At 40.8% G+C, this 20606-nt stretch overlaps 1 protein-coding gene across 2 annotated transcripts in view; it reads left to right on the top strand.

The window, feature by feature from the left end:
* The window catches only part of LOC126366006 (putative glycerol kinase 5), a 296780-nt gene that overhangs the window by 226030 nt on the left and 50144 nt on the right, over window positions 1–20606 (top strand). For both annotated transcript variants that reach the window (XM_050008851.1, XM_050008852.1), the window contains one exon: window positions 15805–15909. In XM_050008851.1, the coding sequence (XP_049864808.1) occupies window positions 15805–15909 (105 nt within the window). The remainder of the gene's footprint in view (window positions 1–15804; window positions 15910–20606) is intronic.

The raw sequence follows: 20606 nt of genomic DNA on the forward strand, positions 1-20606 counted from the left end.
ACACATATCCCTTCGAATCATCAATGGCATTTCTTCCAGCAGGGGAGGCAAAGTCACCCACAAGGAACACCGATAGTTCCAGTCTGTTAGGCGACTTGGAAGGAAGACTGGCCCCAAAATACTGTGGCCAATTATCCCAGCTCACACATTCTAGCTGCACCTGTAGTAACCAAAACCAACTGCGGGAACGCCTAGGGCCGTGGATCGGAGCCACCAGGCGGGGAAGCCGCCGGCGGTGGAGCACGCACCACCGGGTAAACACAAGGACGAGTCAGGCGACAGACCAACGACAACCGACAACGACCGACTATGACTGACACAACAAGGAAGAGATAAACGACGGAGGCTTGTAGAAACCACAACACCAAACACCAACAGTAAATCCACTCGAAACCAGAGCCAGGCGAATGTCAACAATGAGCAACGACCAGAACACAGTACCACCGAGATAGAGACGCAATCCAGAGTGAGCACCAGACTGACTAGACTAGGGCAGAGTGGGTCCCTATATACGAAACCGGAGGGAGCGGCTATTGGCTGCAGTCTGCACGTGGTGTAGCGGTAGCACCTTCACTGCGTGAGAGCCACTGTGCAGAAGAGCCGCAGTGGACGCAGAGCCCTCTATGGGCTGGCCATGTCCATTTGTTCTGGTGTGTGTTTGATTTCCACGGCGGGAGGTACTAGAGCATCAATGCTGATGATTCGCTGTCACCATACCATGGGGTTCTGCATACTATCCCATAGATGAATGTTATGAAGGTTGAAGATACCACTCTGCATAAACGTGGCTTCACCTATGGATGACACATCTCCCAGAATCATGGTTGCCTGGTGAAGAAACCAGAAACAAAACTGCTCCCAATGTGGAAAGTGATAATGGTAGTAACAATTGTCATGGAGAATATTCCACATAGTCCCCTGGCTTACTCTGTACTCGTGGGCCAACTGCCTTGTACTGACATGGCAGCTGCCTTCCACAGTTTTAAACACATTTTCATCCAAGTCTGGTGTCAGAACATTTTGGGTACATCCTTTATGGATTCCTGCTTCCTGAAATGACCCAGTCTCAGAGAAAAGGCGAAACACTGTCGCAAACAGTGAATGCTGTGGTTGTTCTCAGCAGGGATAGGTCTCCTGATACAACCTTGCTGCCCGCCACCCATTGCCATTTGACTTTTGATACGTAAACACCATGTCGGCAAGCTCTTTCCTGCTATATGGAACCATTGTGTACAACGCTGATTACATCCATTACAGGGTGAGTCAGCAAGAGAAGTGAATCGAATACAACATTACTAATTACTATGGCAGAAGACAGTGCTAGGCATGCTAGGGCATGGCATATGATGAGCAGTACCACCCTCTAGGAGGAAACCATGTATACTGTAGCTGTGGCTGCATGGTACAGCGCATATTAGACTGCAGTCTCAGTAACAAAGTATGGTTGAATAAATAGTCTCTATCATGGAACCTATGCAATTCTGAACATAAGTTCACTAGAACTTTTTTGTTCTGTATCCTCTCATTTGTCAAACCCTAGAGTTTGAACACAGTGGAAAAATCATCTTGTATAATTAATTTTATGCTATTTCCATGTCAGTTAAATGGCAGGAACAAGGCCATGTATTTATGAATTCTATACGTAAGCAGTTTAGACATTGATACTATGCTCAACTGAACAGTTTTTGCACTGGTTTTGGGATTTCAGGGACATGGTTGCTATTTAAATTTTGCTACCCTTCATTCAAAAATTTTGGAGACATTTTAACTGTAATGAAACATTCTATTATCTTATTTAGTGAAAACTATCATAATACTGCCCAGTATAACAAGTATGAGACCTTTCTAATCTATTCACACTAATCACAGTGCAAATATAAGCATCCAAGGTGATTATATTTACTGATTCATGGTTATGTATAGGTAATGAAAGGAGTTACCAGAATGAGTATCTAGCTCAAAATACAGAAATTGTGACTTGACTTCTGGAAATACTATATTACCTACCAGCATTCTGATTTGAGCAAGTGCTTATTTACACAGTGCGATAAGAGGCAGTATTGTTGGCAACACATCTAGTTGATAAATGTATGTAAATTATTAATCTAAATGGAGGTCGAAATATGAGAAGTAACAACAGTGGAGCATGCTGTAGAATGTAACAGGAGGGCATTGGTATCCTGTTCCCCTGCAGAAATTATGTGGGCATTCTCTTCCAACACCTATGTATACGATGTTCAAATATGGGAGACAGCTCATGAACACATACTGCTCAGTTACCTTCCACTAGTCGTAATTTTTCTTCGTTCCTAGTTTCTTGTCCAATGACGTCCTTTTCCTCTTTTTTGTTTTCTTCTGAATTGCTGTTCTTTCTTTGTGTCTATACCTATGTTTCTGTCAGTATTCTGTTGTCCCTTTATGTACAAAGTCATTCATTCTTTTTTACTCTTTTTTTTTCTCTCCCCCTGATTTTTCCTGTCAGTTTCTCATTATCATTATGCTTCTTGTTGCACTCTCCTCTATTTTCTCCCTATATCCATTTTGAAATGACAGTCTTTTGATTTCCATTAGATCCTTGTATTTCCTGACGGCTCTGGAGCTGAGTGGTAAGTGTAGCTGAGTGCCACATGGGGGACACGGGTTTGATTCCCAGTATTGCCAGGGCATTTTTCTTGGGGGGAGGACTCAGCCTCATGATGTCAGATGAGAAGATACTTGATTGAGTGGTAGTCATATCTGCTAGCATGACAATGGTCAGGAGTGTGATGATGAGAACTCGCCCCCCCCCCCCTGCCCCCTGCTCCCTCCCCCTTCCATCCAATTTGCGTTCACATGATGTCATTGGCTGATGGATGACATGACTATCGGTCAAGCCCAGTTGGCCCATCTACGGTCAGAAAATAGTGCTTACATTGTTGCTTGTATTTCCCAAGCATTTATGTTCTATTTATATCCATCATTCCTATTTTTGTCAAACTGAGCATTTACTGCTCATTATTATTTTGGATTTTGTCTGTTCACTGTTATTCCATTGTTACTTCCCCGTATGAGGCAAAGAATGAATTTTGTCATTATGTCAGCAAAGACTGTGGTTTTATGCCATTTTTTGGGCAGTCGACTTTTTTATCAATGTACCATGTAAGGTTTTTCCACTGCATATATTCAGCCCCTGAAGCACAATTTTATTGTGTCTGCAAAATATCTGCCTACCACTGCCGTATCTCTTAAGCAAACTCAAAACATTGTCGAAACATGAATTTATTTAGATGTGGGAATAGAAAGATTCAGAGGTTGCCAAATTCAGTGAATATAGTATATGTACTAACAGTTTGTACACTGTATATTTTACTTCTTCTCATTGCCAAAACACCTTTATGGGCAGGTGCATCATCCACACAAATTACAAAATTTTCCATCTGCAATCCAGGTATTTTTGTGCACATCTTTTCATCCAATTTGTGCAGAAGATTTTCATGTAATTCTATGAAAGGAGAATTCAATCAAGCATACATGAATTATGAGATAGAATTACTAGCCAGTTCATACCCTCAGGAGGTGAAATCTGGAGTACTGCTGATACACACATACAAATGCCATATCATTGCATCCAACGACTCCTGTGTTTGATCTCCATTATCACATCCCTCCTCTCTTTTTTTCATTATACTTTTTATTACATATACACATACTAGGCGTCCTAGGAGGAATGGTCAATCTTCAGCGATGTGGCACGAATGATCTTTCAAAGCATAATGTCTATTAAACATGGACTCTAAATGCATTAAGTGCTGTGACCATTTCTTCTTCTTCAATACTATGAAACAAATCACTTTGCTTTCCATATTTTGGAAGAAGGATGTATCAAAATAAGTAAAAAATTATGCATAAACATGGGCTCTAAAATGTATACCTTAAGAGTTATGAACACTTCCTCCACAGAAGCAGCTCTTGAGGTATTCACTTTAGAGCTGATACTCAGTGAACTATTTTTTATGGTCCATACTGACATCCCTCAAAATATGGAAATCAAAGAGGTTGCAGTATATGTGCGTTGTTTCACAATATCAATGATGAAGTAACGCTTGTGGGTGTTAAGGTGTGCATTTTAGAGCCCATGTTTACTATACATTTTTACTTCACATTGTCATTCCTGTTTTATCCATGAATATTGATATTCATCCTGTGACACCCTTTATACTACATTTATTATGACTTTTGTTCCATTTCCTAATTCTTAGTAGCACTATTAATCTCTCTTGTCCCTGGTCTCTTTACTCCTCACTGTGTCCTTATCATCTCGGGTCTGAAGCTGACATATTGCTTACCAATGTGTATCTCTGACCTATTCTCTTTTACACCTACCCCTCAATCTTTGTGTACATCCATCTGAAAGTTCTGAAAGATAGATAGTGTGTAGCTTGTCAAAGTGTGATTGATTACTTATAATGAATTTTTTCGTGTGATGAAAATATCACAGGTGCACAGTTTCCCTGCTAGGGGTTCATGGAGGTTTTGATCCTAATGATGTTCAGTGACAGTGTTCAAATTGCACTGTGATGAATATTGTTTTAGAGATGTTGCTGACCTATGGACTTTTTTTGGTGTGGGGAGATGAGGCAATTGGTGTACAAGATACCAAGAGAGATGATCTGGTTGCCTCTCTGGCTGAAAGTGCAGTCATTGTTCATGAAACACTTGATTGTTTTGATCATGTTACAAAATCATCAGCACCAAGGTGTCAGTTGTGTATTAATGTAAACAGACAACATTTCCAGCACCCTAAAACAGTTTCCATCACACGGCAGTTTCAACAGCATTTCTGAACATCGTTAGTGTCTAAAACTTCATGGACTCTAGTGGGAAAACATTGCACATGTAACATTTCTGTCGCACAAGAATTTGTTTCTTTTTAATCTCCTACAAATACTCTAAAATTTTATATGCATTGTCTTTTTACATCCTGCATGTATTGTAAAAGAGCAGTTAAAATGTCCAACTACATGAAGAGATACATACAAGGTGATTGCGAGTGAATGTCACATACTGCTTGCTTTTGAGCACTCATTGCTTTGTATCCAAGTGATGAGTAATCCCAGAAAATTATTCCATGAGCCGCAATTGAGAGGAAATATGCAAAATAATTTAGGAGGTTGATTTGTTTGTTTCCAGGACTAGCAGTTGTATGAGGAGTAAAAGTAGCTGAACATAATTGTTTGGGCAGCTCAGTAATATGCTTCTCTCAGTTCAAGTTTTCATCTATATGTACACCCAGAAATTTGGAACATTCTACCCTGCTTGCTAACTTCTGTTCATGTGTTGTATGAATTGTTGGTATGACTCTGTTTGTTGTGCATAACTGAATGTAGTTTTGTGTATTTTCTCAAAATTTCAGGTAAGTCTGTTTTTGGAGAACTAATTAATAATTTATCAAACATCATAAACAATTCCTTCTGTTGCTTTCCCTCTAATGAGATTTATTATGACACTAATGGTGTCTGCAGAAAGTACCAACTCTGCTTGATGAATATTACATGGAAGCTCACTCACATATACAAGGAATAGAACTGTACTGAAAAGCACACCTCACAGACAAATGAAGATAATCATAGGCAATTATACAGTAGTGGAAATCAGTATAAAGGCATGGATATTTGTAGGAAAATTAACATTGTCAGCTGGAACAGTTGTACACAGTTTACATGCAATAGTATCAAATCCAAACACAGTTAAATGGTACTGCATGTAATGTGAGTAGTATAGCATACCAGCAATTCATGTGGTAGAGGGTGCAACTCATTATAAAGGCAGTTGGCTCTTTGTGTTGCTAGTGTGTGCACATGTGCTTCTACTGCAGGAAGGAAACAGACACCATTAGTGACAGTGCGTGTTGTGTGCATAAACCAGGACTGTGAGAATGCCATGTGCAAAACAGTGATTATGAGATGAAAAAGCAAGAATCAGTGCATACATGGAAATGGGCCTCCCTAACTATCAAATCACCAAGAAGTTGAACTGTTCAAGCACAGCAATTCACAATTTCAGTAGATTGGGCATACAATTGGATAGAGTGATTGTCACTGAAGAGAAGTAGTTTAATTTAGATGGACCTGATGATTTTCAGTACTATTGGCATGATCTGAGAACAGAGCACAGGTAAGAATGAGCAAAGATTTTGGTGGTGGAAGTGTTATGATTTGGGCAGCCTTCTGCACTAAAGGAAAATTGTGCATTTGTTGACTGAACACTACAATGAACTCTAACATGCACACTGAGATGCTAGAGACATAACTCATTAGAATGTATGAGGACCAAGGAAAGAGAAGTCTAAATGTTTCAACAAGATAATACATTTATGGATGTTTCTGCTACAACAAAAAATGGTTTGAATATAGAGATATCTGTCTTGCCCTGGCCTGCACGTAGTCCAGATACCTCATGGAAAACCTTTGGGGAATACTTGCAAGGCCCGCATCTCGTGGTCGTGCGGTAGCGTTCTCGCTTCCCGGGTTCGATTCCTGTCGGGGACAGTGATATTCTCTGCCTCGTGATGGCTGGGTGCTGTGTTTTGTCCTTAGGTTAGTTAGGTTTAAGTAGTTCTAAGTTCTAGGGGCCTGATGACCATAGATGTCAAGTCCCATACTGCTCAGAGCCATTTTTGAATACTTGCAAGGCATGTTTATCATAATAGAAGGTAATCTGAGACCATATGGGAGTTGAAAAGTGCGATACGAGGAGAGTGGGCAACAGTTTCACTGCAAGAACTACAAAACCTAACAAAATTGACCCACAGGAGAATTTTTGAGGTAATTGTGAAGAATGGAAGTTGGACAAAGTACCAACAATGCAATAACAAAACAGGACAGTTTCTAACCATGAAAGACAAATGCCTTATTTTGGTACTCATGTCATGAAGGAAACTATGTAATTTGATGATAATTGTTTATGTCTTACATGTTTCTACTACTTTCATGTAAAATTCAATGCGGTATACTACAGACATTGTACTATTGCTGTTGTAGCAACCCTGCCTTTATACTGATTTCCACTACTGTAATGTACAGACTGGAGGGAGTTCCAATATAAGAAAATAGTAGGCGAGTTTTCAGCATACCAGAGGACAAATAAAAATGAGGAAAGATTAATTGAACTTTGTTGAGGACACTTGACAACACACTTCAGGGCCAGGGTAAGAGAAAGACATGAACAATCTCATGCACCCACCTTGGGGAATTACAGACTGACCCTATAGCAGTCAGTGGGACAAACACTGGAGAGATAATGAACATCAAGGCTAGGAAGAGCACAAAACTCAGATCACTAACTTACAAAAGTCAAGTGGCACCGGATTCCAAACAAAGGACGGCAGCCACAGACGCAGATGAATAAGGCAATAAGAAACATTAAACAATGAAACAATACATTTTTGACAATATAATGTAACTGGATGGATAAAAAAATCTACTCACCAAGCGGCAGCAGAACACACACATAAACAATGTTTATAACTATGCAAGCTTTTGGAGCCAGTGGCTCCTTCTTCAGCCAGAAGAGTTGAAGGAGAAGGAAGAGGGATGATGGAAAAGGACTAGAAAGATACTGGAAAAGTGGTAGATTTCAGAAAAGTCACCCAGAACCAAAGGTCAGGGGAGACTTACTGGACAGGATGAGAAGGAAAGACATCCCATCTGGTAAGCCTCCTGTGATATGTGGTTCTGGGTGACTTTTCTGAAATCTACCCCTTGTCCTAGACCTCTCCAGTCCTCCTGAAGTGGCTCCTTCTTCAGCCAGAAGAGTTGAAGGGGAAGGAAGAGGGATGATGGAAAAGGACTAGAGAGATACTGGAAAAGTGGTAGATTTCAGAAAAGTCACCCAGAACCAAAGGTCAGGGGAGACTTACTGGACAGGATGAGAAGGAAAGACATCCCATCTGGTAAGCCTCCTGTGATATGTGGTTCTGGGTGACTTTTTTGAAATCTACCCCTTGTCCTAGACCTCTCCAGTCCTTTTCCTTCATCCCTCTTCCTTCCTCTTCAGCCGTCCTGCCTGAAGAAGAAGCCACTGTCTCTGAAAGCTTGCCTAATTATAGCCTACTTATGTGTGTGTGCTCTGCCACTGCTTGGTGAGTAGACTTTTTATCTGTCATATTAGACAATAAGAATCATTAAGATAGACAGATACAAATTAAGACTCAGTTGAGACACATACAAGGGAGAAGTGGAACATACATGAAACCAAAGTCATGAAGCTAAACATGACAAGCAGGCTGAACTATGAGTGAAAAAAAAAGAACAACCCAGAAGAATGGAAGATTTTCTTCACAGTAAGGAAGGAAGTGGCCTGAACAATGAGGTGGACCAGAAGACAGGGGATGAAGGTGGAACAGAACGAAATTTTGAACAAGTTTAGGAAACTCAACAGTAGAGACAACATCTGGAAATTCAAGAAGAGTCTGTTTGGATACAGTGATAGAGAAATATTTGTAAAAGATATGAAAGGGGTCTGGCAATTAGTGTGAAGGAGAACTATAGGATACTTGCATTATACTTAATCAACCTGCTGAACTGCAAACCACCTGAAGATGAGCTGGAATTGGCAATGGGTGCAGAAGAGGAGATGAAGGGGGAAGGGGGGAAGAGGCATGCCTCCCAATCAGGAATGTGGTTGAACAGGCCATAAGTGATTTACCAAATAGTAAGACAACTGAAGAAGATGGAGTATCAGATGAGATGAGGCAGTTGGGAGGCAACAATACAGTAGACAACATGGCCAAGGTTTTCTGCTAGATTTGGAGACAAAGAAGTTACCAGAAAGATGGGAGGATGTGATTATAGCACCAAAACATGAAAAGGAGGTCAAAAGGGAAGCAAAAAATTGCAGAAGAATATTGCTACTAGAGGTTAGCTGCAAGGTACTGTTGAAAGTTCTCCAGAAGAGATTAAAACAACAAATAGAAAGTGCATTTGGCGATGATCGAGCAGGGTGTAAGAAGGAAAGAGAGTGCATAGAACGGATATTTAACATGAAACAATTGCTTGAACATAGGGCATTGAAGAACAAAAAAAACGATAGTAACATTTGTAGATTTCATAAAGGCATGTGACTCCTTTGGTAAACTTACTCTTAGGAGGATCCTGAAGAACAAAGGACTAGGTGGCATTACATAAGGAATAATAATAGAAATTCTGATAGAAACAAAGACATGGGTGAGATTCAGAGGAGCACTCTTGGAAGAGTTTTAGATCAAAATCAGTGTCACGTACAGAGAGGGAGTGCTGTCAGTTTTGTTCACCATAGATGAAGTGATCAGATAATGTGGAGAGCAATAAATGAGAAAATGGATATACCAAAGACATGCAAGAAGGATAATTGGGCCCAAGTGGTTTGCCTATCCTTTACAGATAACATAGCAGTATTAAGTGAGACAGAAAAAGATGCAGAGATAGAGCTAACAACCTATGTCAGACATCCAAAAGGTCGGGGCTGAGGATTGCTTAGATCAAGACAAAGGCATTGAATACCACTGGAGATTGGAAAACACCAGAAGGTACCATGCAAAAGGTGGACAAATTTAAATACCTGGGAAAATGTATAAAAGCAAGAAACAAGAACAATGAGGGAATAATAGAGAGCCTGAAGAAGATGATGTCAGGCTTCTGTATGATCAGAAATATGTACCGTAAAGAGGCTATATCCACAGATGCAAAGAGAAGACACTGCAAGCCATTGGTGAGGCATGTGGTAATGTATGCAGCTAAGATGATAATTCTGAGGAGGAATGCTGCAGAACAAGTAAGAAAATGAGAGAAAAATACAGAGTATAATACTAGGCACTAAAATAGGTGACTAGGCACTAAAATAGTTGGTGAAAGAGAGCTGCAAAGAACTAGGAAGGAGCAGTACTTAAGGACAAAATCTGGAGAAATCAGACTGAAAAGGGCATGATTTGTAGACATGTAATCAGTATGAACATGGATAGAAAAAAGAAAAGGGTATGGGAGAAAATAGGGAGGACAAGAAGAAAAACAGAAACCAAGTGAGTTGAACTTCAGGATTGGTTGGAACTGGGGATCAAAGTGGAAGGGAAGAAGAATCAGAGAAACAAGTAGAAACTGACTGTTATGCCAGAGATTGAAGACAGAGAATGAGGCAAGGAAAGGATAGTATGTCGCCAGTGGAGCAGACAAAAGAGGATACTGAAGGAAGATCTCAGAAGAAGAGCAGGACCGAAGAGGGGGGGGAGGATGATAAGATTCTGGGAGGATAAGAAAAAAATGCAATCCATGAAAGGGCTACCCATGGTCCTACTGAAGCCATAACAAAAGGAAGAGGAGGAGAAGGAGGTGGAGTGGAGCCAGAATTGAACCCTGTGGGCTCATTTTGTGATTTCTTCACCCCCCCCCCCCCCCCCACCACCACCACCCCACCCCCTACCCCCACCCCCCCAGTCACTAAAATTTTATCTCTTTCCAACATTATTCAAATTATTCAGCAGAACGTTTTGCATTCTGTTCATTATGTATGATTCAATCCAGTTGTGTGTCATCAGTTCTATAAAAAACATAGGTTTCTCTTGGATTGTAACATCTACACAATGCAGCGTCTTAGATTGATTACAAAAATGTTAGCTGGTGATATTTTATTATGTAATGTTTGTAATATTTGGTGATTGAATGTATGAACAACATTCCCAGTTGTGCAACCCTTGGTGGAAACCAGACTGTGATGTACTAGGCAAATTATTTCTACTTTCATGTGAGACTACTCTAGAGTAACGTGATTCTTCAACTTCTCCCAGCATAATTCATGATGAAAAAGTTCATGAGTGAACAGCTCCTCATCACTGTCCACTGAGTACAGTATTTCAGCAACTGACCACATTGCCATCATCCGGTGCACTGGTGAATTGATTGACTAGGAGCTGGTATAAAGCTTCTCTATCATCTCTCCTTATTCCTAACTGGTGTTCTGTATGTAGTCCATGTCCTGGTGTGGAGGTTCACCCAGCATCTCCTCCCTCTCTCCTCCCAGTACCAAGTCACTCTGTCTGAGGTTTGCGCCCATGGACGCGTGCTGGTGGCACCTCCACTGTTGCTCTGCCTGCCCCCAGAGCCAATGCATTGTGGAGCATCACCTTGCTCTTCTTGATCAGACTCACTGCAGATTCCTAGGCCTCACTAAGAATGTAGTCACTGTCACAATTTATCAATGGTTCTGTTGCACAAATCTCAATAGATTCTTTAATGACACAGTCACTGAAGTAAGACATCTGTGTCAGAACCCTAATGTGGTTGTAATCCATTCTGTTTAATTCCAAAAGGCAATGTTCCATGACTGTCGACCTTTTAGGCTACTGCAGTCTGGTGTGCTGTTGATGTTCTCAGCAATCATCATAGACACTAAGCACATTTGACCTATGTAAGTCATGCCACATTGACAGGGGATCTGATAGATCCTTGATTTCCATACTCCAACGTTGTTCTTGACAATACCAAGCAGTGACTGTATTTTATCTAGTGGATATAAGATAGTCTTCACTTTATGTTTCTGAATTCAACCTTTCTAGATAATGCACTACAAAATGGAAAAAATGCAGTGGCCACATCCTCCTGAAGTTTACTTTAGGCTTAGTGATTCTGACATCCATGTGAGCTTCACCATTGTCTCTGTTTTCACCAGAGTGCCTGTACACAACTGATTGGCCAGAAATTTGACAGACATTTGTAGGCATGTCTTGACATCAACAGTGGTTGCTGGAAGCAGACAGAAGGAGCAGCCATGGGGGTCCACTTTCACCATTTGGAACATTAATGAGGAAGCCCTGAAATGAGAGAAGGACAGTATCATCGTTAGGCCACATAGAAGAGACAAGAAGAATAATTTTCTCATACGTCTGAATTCTATACATCGGTACATCAATTTTACCATGGAAGTTGAACTGAAAGAAGTTTTCCCCTTTCTGGATGTCCTGGTAAAAAAGAGGAGCAGATGGCACATTGGGCCACAGAATGTAGCATAAGAAGACGTCACACACACCAGCCTGTACTTGCATCCAGACAGCTGTCACCACCTGGTGCAGAGGAATGACATGCTCAAAACATTGGTACATCCTCTCCAGCACTGAGAGCCTCAGCCAAGAACTTGAAAATCTGAGGATGGTGTTCCTGCAATTCCCATTGTGTTTCATCCATTTTGTGACACATTATACAGAAAGGCTGCACAAATACTTTGAAAACATCAAGTGAAGACTGTCTTCCACTCACCAAATGAAACACAAGCACTGCTTTGTAGTATCAAGTACAACCTCAGACTACAGGACTGGAGTCTATCAGATCACCTGCCAATGTGGCCTGACTTATATAGATCAAATGGTGTGTACTGTCAAAGATCATTGCTGAGAATACCAACAGCACACCAGACTTCAACAGCCTAACAAGTTGGCAGTCACAGAACATTGCCTATCAAAATTATACGAAATGGATTACGACCATGCTAAGACTCGGACAGACATCAAACTGCTGGACTGTGTCATTAAAGAATCTATTGAGAATCAAATAAGGGAACTGCTGATGAATTGCAATATTGATTATGTCGTTAGTAAGGCCTTGGGACCCACATTGAGTCTTGAGTGAGAAGAGGAGAGTGATGTCCCACAGTGAACTGACTTGGTGGGGCAGGCAGAGCAGCAGTGGAGATGCTTTCAGCAGACATCCATAGGGGTGAACTTCAGACAGAGGGACGTGATGGAAGGAGGAGGAAGGGGGGAGGGGGGGTGACTGATGAATGCCCACTCTTGGACATGGACCAGATGCAGAATACCAGGTCAGATGAAGGGGGGAGGAGATATAAGCCCTGTACTAGCTCATAGGCAATCAGGTTCATCAGACCACTGATGCTGGTAACCTAGTAGTATGCTGAAATATTGTGCCCTTTGGACAATAACATCTGACCATGCACCTTGAACTATACATCTGTGGGGAAACTGGATATTAATAATTATTGAAGTTTTTATTTTCATTTTTCATATAAAGATATTTCACATTGATGTATGTTTATCTGTCTGGAAAAATTTCCTGTACCTGTCATGCATTACATAGATCTTCATAATTCTGTTTGAAATTCCATCAAAACCATGGAAGCTGTTGTCTTTTTGACAACTTTTACAATTCTGTTTATTTCAGTCAAGGCCCATCAGAAAATCTACTAGAAAACAAAAGCAGCAAGTTTGATGAGAACTGAATATCAGTAATTTGGGATCGGATGTAAGCAACTTGAAGAATCATGAAACACCATAAACTGAACAACCAAGAGACCAAAGAATATCTGATCCAACAGTACTGGCTGAATATGAGAAAAAATGGAAAAAGCTTGGTAATAGTGAAGCAATAAGTAACTGCAACAGTCAGAAAACTCGAATATCAAAAAGGCCACTATCATTCAGTACAGGCAAAATAATATTTTCCAATCCAGTCAGATGCATTTCCACCAAAGCATGAATCAGCAGACTCAACAGGTGAAAGACAAAAGAAAGAGGCACCAACTCAGTTCTGGAAAGGTCTTTGGGAAATTGAAAAAGACTGCAACAGAACTGCTAGGTGGATAAGGGAATCCGATAAGAACTTTTCTATGAATGGAATTCTGGAGATCATATCTGAAATGAGTGAAGAAAGTCAAGAATGAGACATGCCTTTGCAGCAAATAACTGCACCGCTTCTAGTGCAAACAAGTGACCAATCAGCAGATGAAAACAGATAAACGTTTTAATACAATGCTACAGGTGGGAAACATCGGTGGATGACAGACAACTGGAAAGATGTATTTCATGTAGAAGGGCACTGCTAAAGGTGCAATGTCTACATATTGTAGCTAAGTATTATGTCTGCCAACCATTTTCAAGTTGCTGATAGGCATTATAGCTAGCAAAATTCAGGACTTTTGGGAAGAAAACATCCTTATACCAGCAGAACAAAAAGGTAACAAGTGAAGAAGCAGAAGCACAAAAGACCAGGTCATGATTGACAAAATTATGTGGATATTTGAAATGTGCACAGGACTTGGATTGACTGGGGGGGGGGGGGGGGGGCAGGCCTTCTACTCGTTGCATGCTGTTGGACCATAAAGTGCCTGGAAACCATCAGGCTCAGGAAAAACATTAGCAAATTCATAGAAAATGTGATGGAGCATCAGGAAGCATCAATATTGATCAGCAATGAAAATTACAGGGTGATCATATTGGAAATGAATGTTATGGACTAATCGACATCAAGACATATATTTTCCAGGGGAACTTGTCCCCACTGCTGTTCACGATCACTTCAATCCCACTGTCAACCATCTTACAGAAAACAAATCTGTGCTATCGAAAAGTGAGGAATTTTCAGAAAATAATCCACCTGGTCTACAGGGATTTCTTAAAGCTCTATGGAAAACCAGAAATTGAAATCCGCGCTCTAATGATTGCAGGCTGAGTCTTCAGCAATGACATTCACATGGAATTAATCTTAGACAAGTGTACTACAATGATGCTAAAGAAGGACAAAATCTCAGAAAGTGAATGCATGATATATCAAATGGGCAAACTATGATGTGCCAGCAGCCAAAGGCCTGCGTATAGATAAGCTATGTATGCATTTTGCAGCTGACAGACATCATGTGTGGGCCTGGAAAAAAATGTGGTCAGGAAAGAGTGCACTCAGAGTCTAGAGCTTTCTATTAATTAATTTTGTGTACTTCATACAAAACTGTCTAATGTGAGTGAATTAATATCTTTCTGAATTAAAAACTATTGTTTGAAAAGACTGGGAATGTATTCCAAATTATCATAATCTTGCAAATGAAACTGTTTCTATGGGACATCCAGTTATTCCAAATAGTGTTAGATGATGAAAATAAGTGTAAAAGCAATAAACACAAATGTAAATATGTGATAACATAATAAAATATGCAATGAATCGAGTATTTCACAAGAAATTGTGTATCATCTACTACTGCAAAAAATCTAAGCCTGTTATGTTACAATTGCAATATAATTGACAGTTCGTCCAATAAAGCACTGCATGGGCAGTTTGTGGAGAAGATTTAAAGCAAAATAGATAAGAGAAAGACCTAGTCTTGGCCGAGCAATGGAATCCCAAAGAACTAATCTGAGTGACTTATTTTTGCTGCACCAGAACAAGTCTTCAAGCTAATGCCATTAGAACCAGACCTAGAAATCATCAGAAGACTCAAAGTGCAAACAATTGATCAGATCTTGAGCTGCTGCGAAAGGATTGCTCAGACTGATTACAAGCAGACACACAATGCTGTGGCACAAATTATCCATTAGAATTGATGCCAAAATTACTGTATGTTGACGGGAAAGAAATGATGGGACCACAAATCACAAAAAATGCTGAAGACAAACATCCCATTCACTTTGAGACTATTTACTGTGATCTGCTTGAATTATCCACTGATAACTCTCACAGACCTAGACACTTGGGAAATGTCCAACTAGAGATAAAATATAAAATCCAGCATAGTGTTCTAATTTGCTTTGTTCACTGTAAAAATTATAATTATATTACCCATGAGTCATTCTGAATATTGTTTAAGGTAATTATTTTTCTTGTAAATTATTATTAATTTCAGTTGACGGGCTTCATTTTTGCAAATCATGTCTGATGCAGTTACACTGTACTAAAGAGAATTGTAGTTGTATGAGATTTTCTCAGATTTGCACAGTTTTAGCAGTTGTGTAATATAAATGTGGAATCAAAATGTCAAGAGAAACACTCTATGAATGAAAATAACATTTATTTATTCCAGGGTTATATCCACTTATTGGCTGGAAACTGGATGATGAAATTACATACATAGTAGAGGGGGCTTCAAATGACACAGGATCCCTAATTAACTGGGCACAAACTGTTGGTAAGTCACCGTGATTTGGCAGCTGAAATAAATTACAAAAGATTGATAGTTTACTGCAAATGTGAATATTCAGGTTAAAAATCAAATATCTTAAAATATAATATATGTTGCTTACCATGCAGGTCTGTGTACTAGAATTTAATATGATGGCACACTTAATGTTAAATTTTCCTGTTTGGCTTCACAGTCATTTTTGCTATGAATACATAATAATCTATTTTAAAAGTTCTGGAATCGAGATGAAAACAGCACCAGCACCACTGCTTCCATCCCATAGCCCTACACCAGCACATTATTTCGGTGTTTCTGATACTTATGTGACTGTGTTACAGTTTTACCTTACCTTACCCTTTTAATTTCATGAAAGTACAGTTGACCTCATGTGGTCTTCCCAGTACTGATGACTGGTTTTGCTACTTGACTGTCTTGTGTGGTTTCAGTAGGTAGCTAACTGTTCTTGACAATGAAGTAAGTGAACACTCAATGAAACGCAATCTGTATGAGACACTATCACAGTGACTCACTCGTAACATAATACGCTTTCTTCAGAGGAAAAATAAGTTACCACACTCAGTTTTGTTTTATAAATTATGAGCATGGAATTTACATGCATATGAAAAACTGCAACTTTCTGGGCATTGTGTACATCAGAAGAACAGAATATTATATTGTCAAATCTGGCATTATTACTAACTGTTTTCATTTGTGAAATAATTAAAATGATTAAATGTTTTGTAGTAGATTCTTTTTCAAAGAAAATAAAATGAAATTGTTTAATAGTGTGACTGTCAGTGCCCGATGATGAACCTCTTACCAGAACCGACAGTGTTCAGAAAGACAAAAATTTGCTGTTCTCATAAAGGATCTTACGATGGACAATGTTAGTACACTTGCAGATCTTCTTGTGGCTCATGTTATAATAATCAGTTTATTTATAATCATTAAGTCTTAAGGAAACTATAATAAGAAGGTGACATTTGTGTTTAAATGTTGAATTCCTAATTGGAGGCATAGGGGCATGAGTGCCATACTGACTACACCAAGATACACTCCTGGAAATGGAAAAAAGAACACATTGACACCGGTGTGTCAGACCCACCATACTTGCTCCGGACACTGCGAGAGGGCTGTACAAGCAATGATCACACGCACGGCACAGCGGACACACCAGGAACCGCGGTGTTGGCCGTCGAATGACGCTAGCTGCGCAGCATTTGTGCACCGCCGCCGTCAGTGTCAGCCAGTTTGCCGTGGCATAAGGAGCTCCATCGCAGTCTTTACCACTGGTAGCATGCCGCGACAGCGTGGACGTGAACCGTATGTGCAGTTGACGGACTTTGAGCGAGGGCGTATAGTGGGCATGAGGGAGGCCGGGTGGATGTACCGCCGAATTGCTCAATACGTGGGGTGTGAGGTCTCCACAGTACATCGATGTTGTCGCCAGTGATCGGTGGAAGGTGCACGTGCCTGTCGACCTGGGACCGGACCGCAGCGACGCACGGTTGCACGCCAAGACCGTAGGATCCTACGCAGTGCCGTAGGGGACCGCACCGCCACTTCCCAGCAAATTAGGGACACTGTTGCTCCTGGGGTTTCGGCGAGGACCATTCGCAACCATCTCCATGAAGCTGGGCTACGGTCCCGCACAACGTTAGGCCGTCTTCCGCTCACGCCCCAACATCGTGCAGCCCGCCTCCAGTGGTGTGGCGACAGGCGTGAATGGAGGGACGAATGGAGACCTGTCGTCTTCAGCGATGAGAGTCGCTTCTGCCTTGGTGCCAATGATGGTCGTATGCGTGTTTGGCGCCACAATCAGGACTGCATACGACCGAGGCACACAGGGCCAACACCCGGCATCATGGTGTGGGGAGCGATCTCCTACACTGGCCGTACACCTCTGGTGATCGTCGAGGGGACACTGAATAGTGCACGGTACATCCAAACCGTCATCGAACCCATCGTTCTACCATTCCTAGACCGGCAAGGGAACTTGCTGTTCCAACAGGACAATGCACGTCCGCATGTATCCCGTGCCACCCAACGTGCTCTGGAAGGTGTAAGTCAACTACCCTGGCCAGCAAGATCTCCGGATCTGTCCCCCATTGATCATGTTTGGGACTGGATGAAGCGTCGTCTCACGCGGTCTGCACGTCCAGCACGAACGCTGGTCCAACTGAGGCGCCAGGTGGAAATGGCATGGCAAGCCGTTCCACAGGACTACATCCAGCATCTCTACGATCATCTCCATGGGAGAATAGCGGCCTGCATTGCTGCGAAAGGTGGATATACACTGTACTAGTGCCGACATTGTGCATGCTCTGTTTCCTGTGTCTATGTGCCTGTGGTTCTGCCAGTGTGATCATGTGATGTATCTGACCACAGGAATGTGTCAATAAAGTTTCCCCTTCCTGGGACAATGAATTCATGGTGTTCTTATTTCAATTTCCAGGAGTGTATCTGCTGTATTACATTTCCATAATACGTATCACATTTGCCATATTGTGAATGTCATGGTGCATGCAAAACATGAAGAAAATTTAGTAGTATGAGTCACAAAATAGACAGACATAGTGATGAGAGTACTGTTGTTAAAACAGTTACTGAGTAAATGTTAGTTACCTGAAAAATGAAGAAATTGCTTTTACAACTTCCTATCTTTTGTGTGGGATTTCAAAGATGAAAATATTCATGGGCTATAGCAGCATGGAATGAATATTGATTCATCCATGACAAAGGAGAACAAGATAGCTGTCGGAGAGCTGTCAAATACCTTAGAGAAACTGACATGTCACCAAGGAAAGGAACACTCATATATCTGTGCTTCAGTATTTCTTGCCATCTGTGACACTATAATCAAATGAGGAAAGTGTGTTCATGTTCAGTGTCACCTGGCTTAACCAATGAGAAAATTATGTTCTGTTGTTTATGGTGATCGGCAAGTTTTGAAGTGGAACTTATACTCATGAAAATTTGTCTTGTGCACCTACCTAATGGTGTGTAGCACCTATTTTCATTCTAATTATGGTGCCAACACATCAGGTTCTGGACTCAATGAGACACTAAAAGCATTGGTTCTCTATAAGCACTCCACCGCTAAACAGAGCTGGGCCAAAGCCCAAGGTGCACACATCTTGCTCAGTGACATTCAGTGGAGGGATCACAAAGCATTCTAGAGTCCATAACGAGTTCCTCAAACTATTCTGAGGCAGTAACTGACTGAGGCATTGGCTTAGCTGAAGGTATTGGTCATATGTAAGGAACTGTAGGTGCACAAACAGATGCAACTGTTTGATTCACCAGTGAGAGACTTTGGTAAGTGTATTAGGGGTTCCTCTTTTGTGTCATGCTTACATTCTACATATGAGAGCAATGAATTGTGGGAGAACAGTTGCCTATTCGTACTTCCTACCAAAGGTAGATGACCCCCCCCCCCCTCCCACACACACACACACACACACACACACACACACACACACACACACACACAAACAAACAAACAGGAAAGAGAGGGGGGGGGGAGAGAGAGAGAGAGAGAGAGAGAGAGAGACTAATGAGGCACACCTTGTGCACATGCACACACACAACAGTGGACACTGCAGCTGGCTCAGCAGTCATTTCAGTGATTTTTTTTGTGAATTGTTTTGTGTGTCAGACCTCATACAACAGACTAATGGACACTCACTAGAGTTGCATTTCATTCTGGCTAGTCTGTGTTTAACGTGCCCCTAGCAGTGACTGGGCTATAATTGCGCTTTTCATTGTAATGCTTACAGCATTGTTTCCTGTATTTACTGTGTCAGTAAGTAGTGGCTGTTTCACACTACAGACATGTTTAAAATATTAGATTAAAGACATTTTTCCAAAACTTTATATTTATTACACATTTACATTCACATACAGATTATGTTTGTACATTCAATACTTTGTATACATGTCTTTGTTCTTAATGAAAATTTTTATCCTGTTTGGCATAGTTTTTATTAAACTTTCACATGACATTTTAATATCGTTGTCATAGTACCAGATTTCCCTAGTTTCTTCAAGAGATCTTGTTTGGTGATTATCGTAAATTTCCTTGTCCTCTGTCTCACAATAGCCCATAAATTTTCAATGGGTTCATTTCAGGGCTGTTTCCTGGCCAGGGCAACAATTTCAGTTTCTTTTATTCCAAGTACTTTGAAACATTTTTGGCTTTATGGCAAGGTGCCCATCATGCATAAAAATGACATCTTTATTAGTTAACCACTCATGTATTCAACGATGTGTCATCTGCCAGGACCTTTCACAGACATCACACCCCGGACCGTAATGGAAGTTGGATGCTTCAAACATTGCTGCACACACTCAGCTTTGAACTGTTCTCCTTGTTGTGATGAACATACTGACTCCTTTCTTTCATCACTGTGAACACAGATTCATCACTGAAGCATGTGTATGAAATTGCAAGTTAGAAAAGTTGGGAATAGTAGCATAGGGGACCTCAAAAGTCTCAAAATTCAAATGTGCATTTCTTCAGTGTCAATAAAACAACACAATTTCAAGCTAAAACTCCTAGCTTTAGATATCAGACCCACTTAATTTACTATACTATTACACATACCTTACCCCAGTCCTTATTTGTCTACTCCTGAAGTTGTTTAGCCCTCTGCAATCTTTTGATTTACATGGAAGGTGTGATTTTCTGTTTTTTCGTTGGT

The sequence above is a fragment of the Schistocerca gregaria genome, chromosome 4, assembly GCF_023897955.1.
Source record: "Schistocerca gregaria isolate iqSchGreg1 chromosome 4, iqSchGreg1.2, whole genome shotgun sequence".
In the NCBI taxonomy this organism is placed as follows: Eukaryota; Metazoa; Arthropoda; class Insecta; order Orthoptera; family Acrididae; genus Schistocerca; species Schistocerca gregaria.